The sequence below is a fragment of the Oncorhynchus mykiss genome, chromosome 24, assembly GCF_013265735.2.
Source record: "Oncorhynchus mykiss isolate Arlee chromosome 24, USDA_OmykA_1.1, whole genome shotgun sequence".
Lineage (NCBI taxonomy): Eukaryota > Metazoa > Chordata > Actinopteri > Salmoniformes > Salmonidae > Oncorhynchus > Oncorhynchus mykiss.
In genome coordinates, this window is record NC_048588.1 from 645,826 (window position 1) to 661,258 (window position 15,433).

At 41.8% G+C, this 15,433-nt stretch overlaps 1 protein-coding gene across 12 annotated transcripts in view; it reads right to left on the reverse strand.

Moving 5' to 3' along the window:
- Positions 1–15,433, reverse strand: part of dock10 (dedicator of cytokinesis 10) — a 177,770-nt gene that overhangs the window by 108,812 nt on the left and 53,525 nt on the right. For 2 of the 12 annotated variants that reach the window (XM_036961953.1, XM_036961952.1), the window contains exon 1: positions 5,124–5,437. The exons of the other annotated variants lie outside the window; for them this stretch is intronic. In XM_036961953.1, the coding sequence (XP_036817848.1) occupies positions 5,124–5,210 (87 nt within the window). In that variant the 5' untranslated portion in view covers positions 5,211–5,437. Of the gene's footprint in view, positions 1–5,123; positions 5,438–15,433 lie in introns of those variants that run through there. 12 annotated transcript variants of the gene reach the window in all.

Consider the following 15,433-nt stretch of genomic DNA (forward strand, 5'->3'; position numbering starts at 1 on the left):
AAACATTTGGGTACTACTTGGGGAAACACGGCGGATGCAGGATTCAAATCCCGGTCCAAACACACACACACACGCATACACACACACACACACACACACACACACACAAAATCAGAATTGCGCAGTCAACCATATGATGACCACTGTAAGTCACACCATGGAATATCCAACATATTCAACTATTAGGTCACACAGAAAAGTATTCTACATCTAGGACTTATCCTGCTGTAACGCACTGCGAGACAGACAGACAGACAGGCGCACAGGCAGCGACACCGCGCTAACATTTTTCTTCAATACCATTCTACAATCCTGACTTTATAAACCTCTCTGAACTGCGCTGATACCCAAAACACTCAGCAGTCACGTCATATACACTGAGAAATGTCAGCCAGTCAACAAGTGTTCTTCAAACCGAACGCGAGACAAACGGTGTAGCTAGAAAAATAGTCTAAACCCCAGGACATCTGTTTATCTTTCACCGGACAGGCATGAATCATTTTCTTTGCAAGGCATGAAGAAAAACAAACGAGCTAGAGCCACCACCTTACTTCCTGTGTTTAGACTGTCACCATTGGATCAGCTACGTAAACACCAAGTCTGTGTCCCAAACGGCACCCCATTCCCAACGGGCCCTGGCCAAGAGTAGTGCACCATATTAGGGGAAGAGGGTGCAATTTGGAACGCGGACCCCAGCCTAGAGGGGTGGGGAAGAGAGAAGTAAAATAGAGGATGAAGTGGGTTACATGTCATGTGCCAAACCAAACCAAAAACATGTCGAGGGAAACCGTTTTACTGACAGAGAAGAATATATTACATTAGCTCAGAAAACATATTTAATGATAGGTTCAACCTCACCTATTACCTTTTAGTTTCTGGTGCTGAATAGTATTTCAATCGATTACATCAGAGATTCAAGCTCTGAAATGACCGTAGGCTGATATAGTACAAAGCCAGAAGTTTTACAATATGTTTTAGGTTACGGGTTAGGCTGCACATCTGCACAGCAAATGGTCTCAACAATCCCATCCGGACAGAGCGTTTCACAGAAAGCGAAATGGACTGCACGTGATGAGACGAGGCTATTTCGGGTCCTCAAAGGAAAGCAGCACGTCTTATTCATCACCGCTAACACAAACTGTGGTCAGAGGGGTGGAAAACTGATGACCTGTGTTCTTTCTGTTTACACGCCCACTGCGGGATGTTTTCTCCTGCATTCCGACCACGAGCCTCTGTTCAGTTAGACCAGGGGTGTATTCTTTAGTGCACATCGTAGCAAATCATATGTTTTTTTTTTAAGGAAAAAGGGTTTCTTATCGGACAAGTTCAGCTAGGTCCCACACCATTTGCTTCAGTTTGATTCCTAGTAAACACACCCCTGACACATAAGGGAAAGCGGTAGAAGCAAGCAGTCAGTGAGGAATAAAAGCATGGCAAAGAACGTGACAGAAAAACGAAAGACTGCAAAACACCCAGAATCATAACAATATTTTGTTGTTAGGAAGGATCTTGTTGTGATTCCACTGTAAAAAAAAAAGGTTTGTATTAACTGTGCCCGACAGTAAGAGAGAATTACCGCTGAGGACAATTGAATTTGTCAACCTCACAGAAATATCTACCAAGACAATATATTTTGCCTGAGCTGCCTGCGGATAGTGGTCCAGTGGTTAGTGTGGCGTACCCAGCCCGGGACACACGTTTAGCCAACGCCACCAGTCGGCATGGGTTTCCAATCTGCCTCCCAATCTATCCTACCTTTGACGTCTCCTCTAGCCCTCTTCACTGTCCAATCTCAATATAATAAATAAAACCAACAAAAATATATATCTAACGTCATATGCCTGAAGGTGGTTTTCAGCCGAGATTTCAAAATGAACATAAAACATATATTAACTTCCCTTTGTGTTTCCAGCCAGTAGGGATCTTCCCACACAGACGGACCGGTGGCAAGGGCAGAGAAACACATTAACAACAGTCTTTCATACTCAGCATTCATTCACACTGTTGCCAAATCACTTGATCACCCTACTGAGCACCACTGTGGGTTTGGCCCATTCCGTTTTGATTTGACCTGACCAGAGGCACTGAGATGTCAAATGGCACCCCCTTAGTTTTGGTCCCCTTTTATTCTGCTCAAAGGTAGTGCACTACAGAGGGAGTAGGGTGTCATTGAGACATAGACAAAACCGCTGGGGTAATTCCACAACAAAGTGGAAGGAAATAGGCACTACTTACCCGATGACAGTCAGCCGAAGCAATCTTAGTGTCATATAGGGACGTTACCTTCCCTGACACCTGAAGTACTATCGGCTCAGTAACACAACAGCTCAGTAATGACTGGGACTATAGAGTGTGTTGTAGTGGGCGTTTTATCACATCTCAAAGCAGCTTGAGACATGCTACATGACACCTACACGTTTGGCACCGATATTCCCCCAGACAACATCACACCAATACGGTCAAGATGTTGCAGAGCATTTGTACAAATCGGACGTACGTATAGAGGTGTAAAAGTCCCCTGCTGACAAACTCATAGCTCCAGTTGAAATGTTGTGAACATATAGATCCCATGCTGACTGTAGATTGTAGTCCTGTGTGGCTTAGTTGGTAGAGCTCAGCACTTGCAATGCCAGGGTTGTGGGTTTGATTCCCATGGGGGACCAGTATGAACAAATAGGGATATTTATTTAATGACTAAACTGTAAAGTGGCTTGCAAAAGTATTCACCCACCTTGGCATGTTTCCTATTTTATTGCCTTACAACCTATAATTAAAATGAATTTTTGGATGGTTTGTATCATTTGATTTACACAACATGCCTACCACTTTGAAGATGGAAAATCCTTTTCTTGTGAAACAAACAAAAAATAAAAGACCAAAAAAAATCTGAAAACTTGAGCGTGAGTAACTATTTACCCCCCCCCCCCCCCCAAAAGTCAATACTACAGCTGAAGTCTGAAGTTTACATACACTTAGGTTTGAGTCATTAAAACTAGTTTTCAACCACTCCACAAATTTCTTGTTAAACTATAGTTTTGGCAAGTCGGTTAGGACATCTACTTTGTGCATGACAAAAGTCATTTTTCCAACAATTGTTTACAGACAGATTATTTCACTCATAATTCACTGCATCACAATTCCAGTGGGTCAGAAGTTTACATAGACTAAGTTGACTGTGCCTTTACACAGCTTGGAAAATTCCAGAAAATGATGTCATGGCTTTAGAAGCTTCTGATAGGCTAATTGACATCATTTCAGTCAACTGGAGGTGTATCTGTGGATGTATTTCAAGGCCTACCATCAAACTCAATGCCTCTTTGCTTGACATCATGGGAAAATCAAAAGTAATCAGCCAAGACCTCAGAAAATAAATTATAGACCTCAACAAGTCTGGTTCAAAATTCAGCAAACTTATTGTGGGAAGCTTGTGGATGGCTACCCGAAACGCTTGACCCAAGTTAAACAATTTAAAGGCAATGCTACCAAATACTAATTGAGTGTATGTAAACTTCTGACCCACTGGAAATGTGATGAAAGAAATAAAAGCTGAAATAAATCACTCTCTACTATTATTCTGACATTTCACATTAAAATAAAGTGGTGATCCTAACTAACATAAGACAGGTAATTTTACTCGGATGAAATGTCAAAAACGGAGTTTAAATGTATTTGGCTAAGGTGTATGTATAAGTCCGACTTCAACAGTATGTATAGCCACCTTTTGCAGCAATTACAGCTGCAAGTCTCTTGGGGTATGTCTCTATAAGCTTGGCACATCTAGCCACTGGGATTTTTGCCCATTCTTCAAGGCAAAACTGCTCCAGCTCCTTCAAGTTGGATGGGTTCCGCTAGTGTACAGCAATCTTTAAGTCATTCCACAGATTCTCAATTGGATTGAGGTCTGGGCTTTGACTTGGCCATTCCAAGACATTTAAATGTTTCCCCTTAAACCACTCAAGTGTTGCTTTAGCAGTATGCTTAGGCTCATTGTCCTGCTGGAAGGTGAACCTCCCCCAGTCTCAAATCTCTGAAAGACAAACAGGTTTCCCTCAAGAATTTCCTTGTATTTAGCGACATCCATAATTCCTTCAATTCTGACCAGTACCTGCTGATGAAAAACATACCCACAGCATGATGCTGCCACCACCATGCTTCACTATGGGGATGGTATTCTCGGGGTGATGAGAGGTGTTGGGTTTGCGCCAGACATAGCATTTTCCTTGATGGCCAAAAAGCTACATTTTAGTCCCCAACCCTGATCTGTACTTCTCCAGAACTTTGTCCCTGACCTGTACGGAGAGCTCCTTGGTCTTTATGGTGCCGCTTGCTTGGTGGTGTCCCTGGCTTAGTGGTGCCCCTTTCTTAGTGGTGTTGTAGACTCTGGGGCCTTTCAGAACAGGTGTATATATACTGAGATCATGTGACACTTAAATAAAGTCCACCTGTGTGCAATCTAACTAATTATTTGACTTCTGAAGGTAATTGGTTGCATCAGATCTTATTTGGGGATTCATAGCAAAGGGGGTGAATACATACGCACACACCACTTTTCCATTATTTACTTATTTATTTTTTGAACAAGTCATTTTTTAAATTTCACTTAACCAATTTGAACTATTTTGTGTATGTCCATTACATGAAATCCAAATAAAAATACATTTAAATTACAGGTTGTAATGCAACTAATAGGAAAACGCCTAGGGAAATGAATACATTTGCAAGGCACTGTAAATGGCCACTCCACTGGATAGAAACTCCGATACACATAGGGAGCAATACTATGTGTATCGGTGTATCAACACACCGATCAGATAGCCAGTGACTCTCTATTTGACTAACTAGTATTAGGCTAAGGCTAGCAATGTCCAACTCCAACCTGTGCCATATCGGTTAGCCTCATTTTGACAGACAGATGCGGTGTAGAGTGAAGTTGCCGATAGAGACTTGGGTCAGTTTTGCCTTTTCACCCACTCATGATTAAGGTTAGGAATTGAAAGCTGATTCTAGATCTTTACCTCGGTGAACTTCACCCCAGATCGACAAGTTCAACAGAGAGGAAAAGGAAGCCCAGGGCAATAAAAACACAAAGATACGGCACTGCACGAGAGAGACAGCATACATACGACGCTCAGCCGGTTGAAATCGTTCCGCACACGCCTGCTCTTATCCCTGGTCTTCTTTCGGAATGTGATCTTACTCCTGAAGCTCATCCTGATTCAAAACAGGAGACTGCACACGGATGCCGATGACACGGGTAGAGACGGGGACACGGACAGGACATGTGTTCCAGCAGGCAGAAGCAGAAGGTCCATTGAAGGGTGTGTGAGACCTGTCGGTTCGGGTGGTGCCCAAGGAGGAAGTAGATGCTTGATGTCACACGGTGACAGAGGTGCAGCAAGGGAAAACTGAGAAAAAAAATCCAACCACCTCTGTCTCTCTTCCGTTTCTCTCTGAAGACTCTCTCTATCTTTGTTCTTACTCTCACCACATTTTTGGGCTGGATTCCCGCTGGGGCCGCCCATATGAAAATGTATGCAACCACTACTATAAGTCACCTTGGATAAAAAAACATCTGATAAATGGAATTAATTCAATCATCATTATTAATATACTGTATTAGATACAGTAGCCATAGTAACATTACAGGGCAATACTTTGTAGTGGAAATACAGCTCTGTAATACTGACACTACAGTACGTAGACACATTGGTCTAGACTAGACTGACATCTCCCCGCTACACAACTGAATTCTTACAAACTGCTGTTCTAACACTCAATTAAGATCTCGTCTCCTTGGTTGTAATCAATGCCACACTCTCTCACTCTCTTTCTTTTCACAAACACGCATGCACACTCACAGGCAGGGCCTATACGTGTGCATCCGATGTGTGTAAACTACAACTTCCTTTATTTGCCAGAGAAGGGGTGCATTTATAAACCAAGACCAATAAGTGCACGCGAGGACACGCATTTACATTTTAGTTATTTAGCAGACGCTCTTATCCAGAGCAACTTACAGGAGTTAAGTGCCTTGCTCAAGGGCACATCAACATCATTTTCAACCAAGCTAGCTCAGAGATTCAAACCAGCAACCATTCGGTTTCTGGCCCAACGCTCTAAACCTCCAGGCTACTTCCTTCAGAAAGTACTCAATTTATTCCATATGTTTTGTTTTACAGCCTGAATTAAAAATGGGTAAGACTTGGTTGTTGATCATTGCTAGACAACTATTTCCAGGTCTTGTCATAGATTTTCAAGCAGATTTAAGTCAAAACTGTAACTCAGCACTCAGGACATTCACTGCCTTCTTGGCAAGCAACTCCAGCGTAGATTTGGCCTTTCACCCTACTGAAAGGTGAATTAATCTCCCAGTGTCTGGTGGAAAGCAGACTGAATCAGGTTTCCCTCTTAGATTTAACCTGTGCTTAGCACCATTCCATTTTTTTATATACTTAACGATTACAAGCATACCCATAACAAGATGCAGCCACCACTGTGGTTGAAAATATGGAGAGTGGTACTCAGTAATTGCTGTATTGGATTTGCCTCAAACTTAACACTTTGTATTCAGGTCAAAAAGTGAATTACGTTGCCACATTTTTTGCAGTATTACTTTAGTGCCTTGTTGCAAAGAGGAAGCATGCTTTGAAATATTTTTATTCTATACAGGTTTCCTTCTTTTCACTCTGTCATTTAGGTTAGTATTGTGGAGTAAGTACAATGTTGTTGATCCGTCCTCAGTTTTATCCTATCACAGCCATTAAACTCTAATTGTTTTAAAGTCACCATTGGCCTCATGGTGAAATCCCTGAGCGGCTTCTTTCCTCTTCGGCAACTGAGTTAGGAAGGACACCTGTTTCTTTACTGTGACTGGGTGTATTGATACACCATCCAAAGTGTAATTAATAACATCACCATGCTGAAAGGGATATTGAATGTTTGCTTTTTTATTTCTTACCTATCTACCAATAGCTGTCCTTCTTTGCTAGGCATTGGAAAACCTCACTGGTCTGTGTGGTTGAATGTGTTTGAAATTCACGGACCTTACAGATCATTTTATGTGTGGGGTACAGAGATGAGGTAGTCATTCAAAAATGTTTAACACTATTATTGCACACAGAGTGAGTCTATGCAACTTATGTGACTTGTTAAGCAAATGTGTACTCCTGAACTTACTTAGGCTTGCCTAAATACTTGAATACTTACTGATTCAAGACATTTCAGCTTTTCATTTTTTATTAATTTGTAAAAGAAAAACATAATTGCACTTTGACATTATAGGCTATTTGTGTGTAGGCCACTGACAATAGATCTCAATGTTATCAATTTTAAATTCAGCTGTAACACAACAAAATGTGGAAAAAGTCAAGGGGTGCGAGTACTTTCTGAAGCACTGTACATACATACAGTCCCTGTAAAGTTTGGACACACCTACTCATTCAAGAATTTTTCTTTCTTTTTACCATGTTCTACATTGTAGAATAATAGTGAAGACATCAAAACTATGAAATAACACATATGGAATCATGTAGTAACCAAAAAAGTGTTAAACAAATCAAAATATATTTATATTTGAGATTCTCCCCCCCCCCCCCCCCAACACACACTACCCTTGATGAAATTTCATTGCAGAACTGAGAGCTGTCAGCTGCCAACCAGTTTGAGGAACTGACCCTGTTGCGTCACAGCCTCTGAGCCTTTGTCCCACGCCCTACATGGTATACTACGGTAATTTTGACCAGGGCTCGGTCAAAAGTAGTGCACTATATAGAGAATAGGGTGCCATTTGGGAAGCAACCGGAGTCTGAGTGCTGTTAACCTGATTACATAAGCTACTGTAAGATCTTTTTATGTTATTGATCATTTAAAAAGGGGAGAAAATGCAATCGATTTTATTCTCATCCATTGGTGGTCAATACAACACCGGGGAAAAGCACCAAAAATACACCACCAAGAGTTTAAAACTGTAATGCAGCATGACTTTGACACAAACCAACACATGAGAAGAATGATGCTGATAGGGGTTACAGGAAGAGTCATTGACCGACACTGAATGGGAGAGAGGAGACGAGGGTTACATCCAAAATGGCACCCTATTCAATATATAGTGCATTACTTTTGACGAGGGCCAATAGGACTCTAGACAAAAGTAGTGCACTATATAGGGAATAATAGGGTGCCATTTGGGACACACACCTCGACAACTCTCCAGGCATATGTTAGTATAGGGCTATTGCCATTAGATTTCAGTTTTTCACATTTTGATGCCAAAACATTCAGGAGATAAAGGTGCTCAAAATTGACCCATTTTGCATACCTCACCTACAATGAGACTGCAATGTCTTCATCACTGTCACGCCTACTCCCGCTCCGGCGCTCGACTCTACTAGCAACTGGTCCTGGCATCATCATTACGCACACCTGCTCCCCATCGTTACACACACCTGGGCATCATCATCACCATGATTCATCTCCCTTTATGTAGCACTCAGTAGCCTCAGTCATCAGGCAGTTTTGGTTTTGGTCAGTACGCTTCTCCTGTTATTGTTTATCTGCCTTTCTTATCGCTAAACTCACCTTCTACACCTGGTTCCTGACTCCAAGCATATAGAGAACCTGTCAAAAGTTTGGACACACCTACTCATTCAAGGAGATTTTTTAAATTTTATTTTACCATTTTCTACAGTGTAGAATAATAGTGAAGACATCAAAACTATGTAATAACACATATGGAATCATGTAGTAACCAATAAAGTGTTAAACAAATTAAAATATATTTTGGATTCTTCAAAGTAGCCACCTTTTGATGACAGCTTTGCAAACTCTTGGCATTCTCTCAACCAGCTTCACCTTGAATGCTTTTCCAACAGTCTTGAAGGAGTTCCAACATATGCTGAGCACTTGTTGGCTGCTTTTCCTTCACTCTGTGGTCCGACTCATCCCAAACCATCTCAATTGGGTTGAGGTCAGGTGATTGTGGAGGCCAGGTCATCTGACGCAGCACTCCATCACTCTCCTTGTTGGTCAAATAGCCCTTACACATCCTGGATGTGTGTTGGGTCATTGTCCTGTTGAAAAACAAATGATAGTCCTACTAAGTGCAAACCAGATGGGATGGTGTATCACTGCAGAATGCTGTTAACCATGCTGGTTATGTGTGCTTTGAATTCTAAATAAATCAGACAGATTTACCTGGAAAGCACCCCCACACCATCACACCTCATCCTCAATGCTTTACGGTGGGAACCACACATGCGGAGACCATCCGTTCACCTACTCTGCGTCTCACAAAGACACGGCGGTTGGAACCAAAAAGCTCAAATTGGACTCAGACTAAAGGACAGATTTCCACCAGTCTAATGTCTATTGCTCGTATCTCTTCACCCTCTTCTTCTTATTGGTGTCCTTTAGTAGTGGTTTCTTTGCAGCAATTTGACCATGAAGGCCTGATTAATGCAGTCTCCTCTGAACAGTTGATGTTGAGGTCTGTCTGTTACTTGAATTCTGTGAAGCATTTATTTGGGCTGCAATTTCTGAGGCTGGTAACTCTAATTAACTTGTCCTCTGCAGCAGGTAACTCTGGGTCTTCCTTTCCTGTGGCGGTCCTCATGAGAGCCAGTTTCATCATAGCGCTTGATAGTTTTTGGGACTGCACTTGAAGAAACTTTAAAAGTTCTTCACATTTTCCAGACTGACTGACCTTCATATCTTAAAGTAATGGACTGTTGTTTCTCTTTGCTTATTTAAGATGTTCTTGTCATAATATGGACTTGGTCTTTTACCAAATAGGGCTATCTTCTGTATACCACTCCTACCTTGTCACAACACAACTGATTGGCTCAAACGCATTAAGAAGGAAATAAATTCCACAAATTTAACTTTTAACAAATCACACCTATTAATTGAAATGCATTCCATATGATTACCCCATGAAAATCGGGGCGGTAGGGCAGGTCTTGCCTAGTGGTAGCCCAGTGGGGCCGGTCTAGCCTAGCGGCAGCCTAGTGGTTAGGGCATTGGACTAGTAACCCCAAGGTTACAAGTTCAAACCCCCGAGCTGACAAGGTACAAATCTGTCGTAACTTGCCTAGTTAAATAAAGGTAAAATAAAAAAATAAAAAGCTGGTTGAGAGAATGCCAAGAGTTTGCAAAGCTGTCATCAAGGTAAAGAGTGGATACTTTGAAGAATCAAAAATATAAAATATATTTTTATTTGTTTAACACTTGTTAGGTTTCTACATGATTCCATGTGTTATTTAATAGTTTTGATGTCTTCTTCGGGATCGGTGTCCCTTCCACAGGACAGTTGAGCTAACGTAGGCTAATGCGATTAACATGAGGTTGTAAGTAACAATAACATTTCCCAGGACATAGACATATCTGATATTGGCAGAAAGCTTAAGTTCTTGTTAATCTAACTGCACTGTCCAATTTACAGTAGCTATTACAGTGAAATAATACCATGCTATTGTTTGAAGAGAGTGCACAATTTTGAACATGCAAAGTTATTCATAAACAAATTAGGCAAATTTGGGCAGTCTTGATACAAAATTTTGAACAGAAATGCAATAGTTCATTGGATCAGTATAAAAATTTGCACATACACTGATGCTGTCTAGTGGCCAAAATCTAAATTGCACCTGGGCTGGAATAATACATTATGGCCTTTCTCTTGCATTTCAACGGTGGTACCATTTTTTTTTTTCAAAATAACGATTGTTTTTCTCTTTGTATTATCTTTTACCAGATCTATTGTGTTATATTCTACGACATTAATTTCACATTTCCATAAACTTAAGTGTTTCCTTTCAAATGGTGCTAAGAATATGCATATCCTTGCTTCAGGGCCTGAGCTACAGGCAGTTAGATTTGGGTATGTCATTTTAGGCAAATATTGAAAAAAGGGGGATAATCCTTAAAAGGATGTAGAAAATAGTAAAAAAAAAAAAATTAAAAATGGAATCCGTAGGTGTGTCCAAACTTGACTGGTACTGTACGTTACAATCACTAAAAAGATAAAAGGTTACGTTTGACATCACTTGAAAGCTTACAAATCAGGGTTGTAAAGCTATTTTATAATTTCTAGATTTTTTTACGAAACATTAGTATATATTTTTTGCTTTAACCACCAATGATCTAAAAACGTGTAAAAACGTGTAAAACATATATTTTTTAATCAATTTTCACTTATGTTGTAGCTTAGATCCTATTTGACATAATCTGAGGTGTTCGTGTTGTGCCCGCCATCGGTTGAGACACGGCATGTTCCTGAATAAAGGGTGCGTTTCATGTTTTGGCTGATAAATGTAGCTACTAAACATTACAATTACAAACTTTCAAATCATTACAAACTTTCAAATCAAATCAAAAAGTTTGTCACATGCACAGACCTTACCGTGAAATGCTTACTTTACAATCAAATCAGATCAGGTCAAGGAATAGAGCTAATAAAAACTTTACTAAATAAACTAAAGTACAAAATAAAATACAAAAAGTAACACAATAATATAACAATACCGAGTCAATGTGTGTGTGTGTGGGGGGGGGGGGGGGGGGGGGGGGGACAGGTTTGTCAAGGTAATCTGTACATGTAGGTAGGGGTATGCATAGATAAACAGCGAGTTGCAGCAGTGTAAAAACAAAGGGGGGGGGGGGGGGGGGGGTGTCAATGTAAGTAGTCCGGGTGGCCATTTGATTAATTGTTCAGCTGTCTTATGGCTTGGGGGTAGAAGACGGTTGGATGCTAAAAATGTAAATTACATTTCAATGTCAATGGTGTAACAGCTAATTGCAAGTCCATTCTATGGATTCTATTTCTATGATTAAATTGACGCCTACCCTGTGTTCAAGAGTATGCTGTGTCTCAACCGATGGCTGGCACAACACAAACACCTCAGATTATGTAAACTAGGATCAAGCTACAGCATATGTGAAGAAAAAGAAAATCAGTTTACAAATGTTTTTATAATTGATGTTAAAGGTGTCTCACACTCCATATGTTATGTACCCCTCTATCTTCTCTCTAGCTAACCCCCTCCTCTTAGCAACACTTAGACCACAAACCACTTTTCTCTGGCAGATCAGGGAAACAGTGTCTCACACACACACACACACACAATGTGAGATGAATGATTGACACCTCTAAACTTCCAGTAAATGGTTTGCCTCCAATGCTCCTTATAGGACACATTACTGCACTCTATAGTCCTCTGTAAACTGGTCATCTCTGTATACCTGGCACAAAACCCACTGGTTGACCTACTGCCGCCCTCATCCTCCACATACAACACCCGTTCTGCCAGTCACATTCTATTAAAGGTCCCCAAAGCACACACATCCCTGGGTCACTCCTCTTTACAGTTCGGTGCAGCTAGCGACTGGAACGAGCTGCAACAAAACACTCAAACTGGACAGTTTTATCTCTTCATTAAAAGACTCAATCATGGACACTCTTACTGACACCTGTGGCTGCTTTGCCCGATGTATTGTTGTCTCCATCTTCTTTTCCTTTTCTGTTGTCTGTGCCCAATAATGTTCATACCATGTTTTGTGCTGCTGCCATGTTGTGTTGCTACCATGTTGTGTTGTCATGTGTTGCTGTCATGTAGTGTCTCTCTTGTTGTGATGTGCGTTTTGTCTTACATTTTTATTTTAATCCCAGTCCCTCTCCCTGCAGGAGGCCTTTTGCCTTTTGATAGGGTGTCATTGTAAATAACAATTTGTTCTTAACTGATTTACCTAGTTAAATAAAAGGTTAAATAAAAAAAATACAGAAATCTGTCACTTGAAATGAATTCATTAGGCCCTAATCTATGGCTTTGACCTGACTGGGAATACAGATATGCATTTGTTGGTCACAGATTTAAAGTGGAAGAGGGCTCAGAAAACCAGTAAGTATCTGGTGTGCCCAGCCATTTGCCTCAAGCAGCGCAACACACCTCCTTCGCATTGAGTTGACCAGGCTGTTGATTGTGGCCTGTGGAATGTTGTCCCACTCTTCTTCAAAGGCTGTGCGAAGTTGCTGGATATTTGCGGGAACTGGAACACTCTGCGTACACGTTAATCCAGAGCATCCCAAACATGCTCAATGGTTGACATGTCTGGTGAGTATGTAGGCCATGGAAGAACTGTCCCATTTTCATCTTCCAGGAATTGTGTACAGATCCTTGTATTATCATGCTGAAACATGAAGTGATTGGACAATGGGCCTCAGGATCTCAGCATCTCTGTGCATTCAAATTACCATCGATAAAATGCAATTGTGTTCGTTGTCCGTAACTTATGCCTGCCCATACCATAACCCCACCTCCATCATGGGGAACTCTGTTCACAACGTTAACATCAGCAAACTGCTCGCCCACATGAGGCCATTCATGCTGTCTGCCAGCTGCCAGGTACAGTTGAAACCAGGATTCATCCATAACGAGCACACTTCTCCAGCAAGCCAGTGACCAAAGGCTTCGCTGAGACGGTTTCTGACAGTTTGTGCCGAAATGATTAGGTTGTGCAAACCCACAGTTTCATCAGCTGTCCGAGTGGCTGGTCTCAGACGATCCCGCCGGTGAAAAAGCCTGATTTGGAGGTCCTGGGCTGCCGTGGTTACACGTGGTCATAATTTCAAATTCTCAGAAATTATGTTGTAGGCGGCTTATGGTAGCGAAATTAACATAAAAATCTCAGAGCAACAGAGCAACAGAGCACCAGAGCAATAGCTCTGGTGGACAATTGCACGCTCCCTCAAAACAGGAGACATCTGTGGTATTGGGTTGTGTGATAAAACTGCACATTTTAGAGTGGCCTTTTATTGCCCCCTGCACAAGGTGCACCTGTGTAATGATCATGCTGTTTAATCAGCTTATTGGTATACCACACCTGTTAGGTGGATGGATTATCTTGGCAAAAGATAAATGTTCACTAACAGGGATGTAAACAAATTTGTGCACAAAAGTTGAGAGAAATAAGCTTTATGTGCATATGGAACATTTCTGGGATCTTTTATTTCAGCTCATGAAACATGAGACCAACACTTTACAAGTTGCATTTATATTTTTGTTCAGTGTATTTCAAGTTCCATAATTGCTCAATATTTAGAAAATCTCAGTCAGTGTGTATCAACAGGCTCTACATACCCCATTAAGTCCTTTAACGAGCTGCTAAAACACCTGCAGCCCATCAAACATCCAACACCCCCCCCCCCCCCCCCCCCCCCCCCCCCCCTATTCCGCTCCAGCTGTCTGGGCTGCTTCCATCCCTCCATCTCCCCATCTTCCCCTCTTTCTTCTCCAGCCTCACTCACTTCCACATCCCACCAAACAACCCCATTCTCCCTATTTTCTCCCATTCTTTCCATCCACCCCTGTGCTGATTCTCAGTAAAACTGCAGCTGTGCAGGATCAAAATAGAACGAGCGCAGGCCTTAGAATTAGCAGCAACTGCTAATCAAACAGGGGCGTGAACGAGAGATGGAGAGAGAAAATGTAAGAGAAAGACCGAGAGAGCGAGAGAGAGAAAAAAATATAATGAGGGAGGGAGAGAGAAAATAGAGAGAAAGAGAGAGGATGCGAGAAAACACATGACAGAAGGAAATTGATGAAAAGGAGAGCTGACAAGGAAGGTCCAAGGCCATATAATATCTCAGAGTTTGACCACCAGTAGAAGCTGGTGAATGTCTATCTCAATTACAATCTCTGTTTACATCCAAAATGGCACCCTATCCCTTTATTGTGGACTACTTTTGACCAGGACCCATAGGGCTCTGGTTGAAAGTAGTGCACAGTACTATGTAGGAAATAGGTTGCTGTTTGGGAGGCAGTAATAGTCTGCTGTGTAATGGGAGCCAGAGTGTGTATGTTTCCTAGTGCTGAGACAGCACAGGACAGGGTCCAGGATCAGACTGCAGCTATCGCCATCTGGATCACATCTACTGCAGAGAGCGAGAGAGGGAGAAAGAGAGGGGGGAGAGAGGGTGGGGAGAGAGAAAGAGAGAGGGGGAGATATGGGGGGAGGGGGGAGATTGAGGGACAGAGAGAATGAGGGGGGGAGATGTGGAAGAGAAAGAGAGGGCTAAAGAGTACAGAAAGTGAAAATATCATATGAACTGGGGAAGGAGGCAGATAAAAAATATATATATTATTGTCACCTAAGCCAGATAGGTGCTGTGAAATGTGTTGTTTTACAGGTTCAGCCATAGTAGTAAGGTTTCCCTGGAGAAAGTTAGGGTTAAGTGCTTTGCTTAAGGGTACATCAACAGATTCTTTACCTTGTCGGCTTGGGTGTTCAAACCAGCAACCTTTTGGTTACTGGCCCGACACTCTAACCGCTAGGTTACCTGCCGAGAGAGGGAGGAGATAGAGAAGCCCCCTACTGGGGAGCCAGGCCCAGCCAATCAGAATTAGTTTTTCCCCACACAAGGGCTTTATTACAGACAGAAATA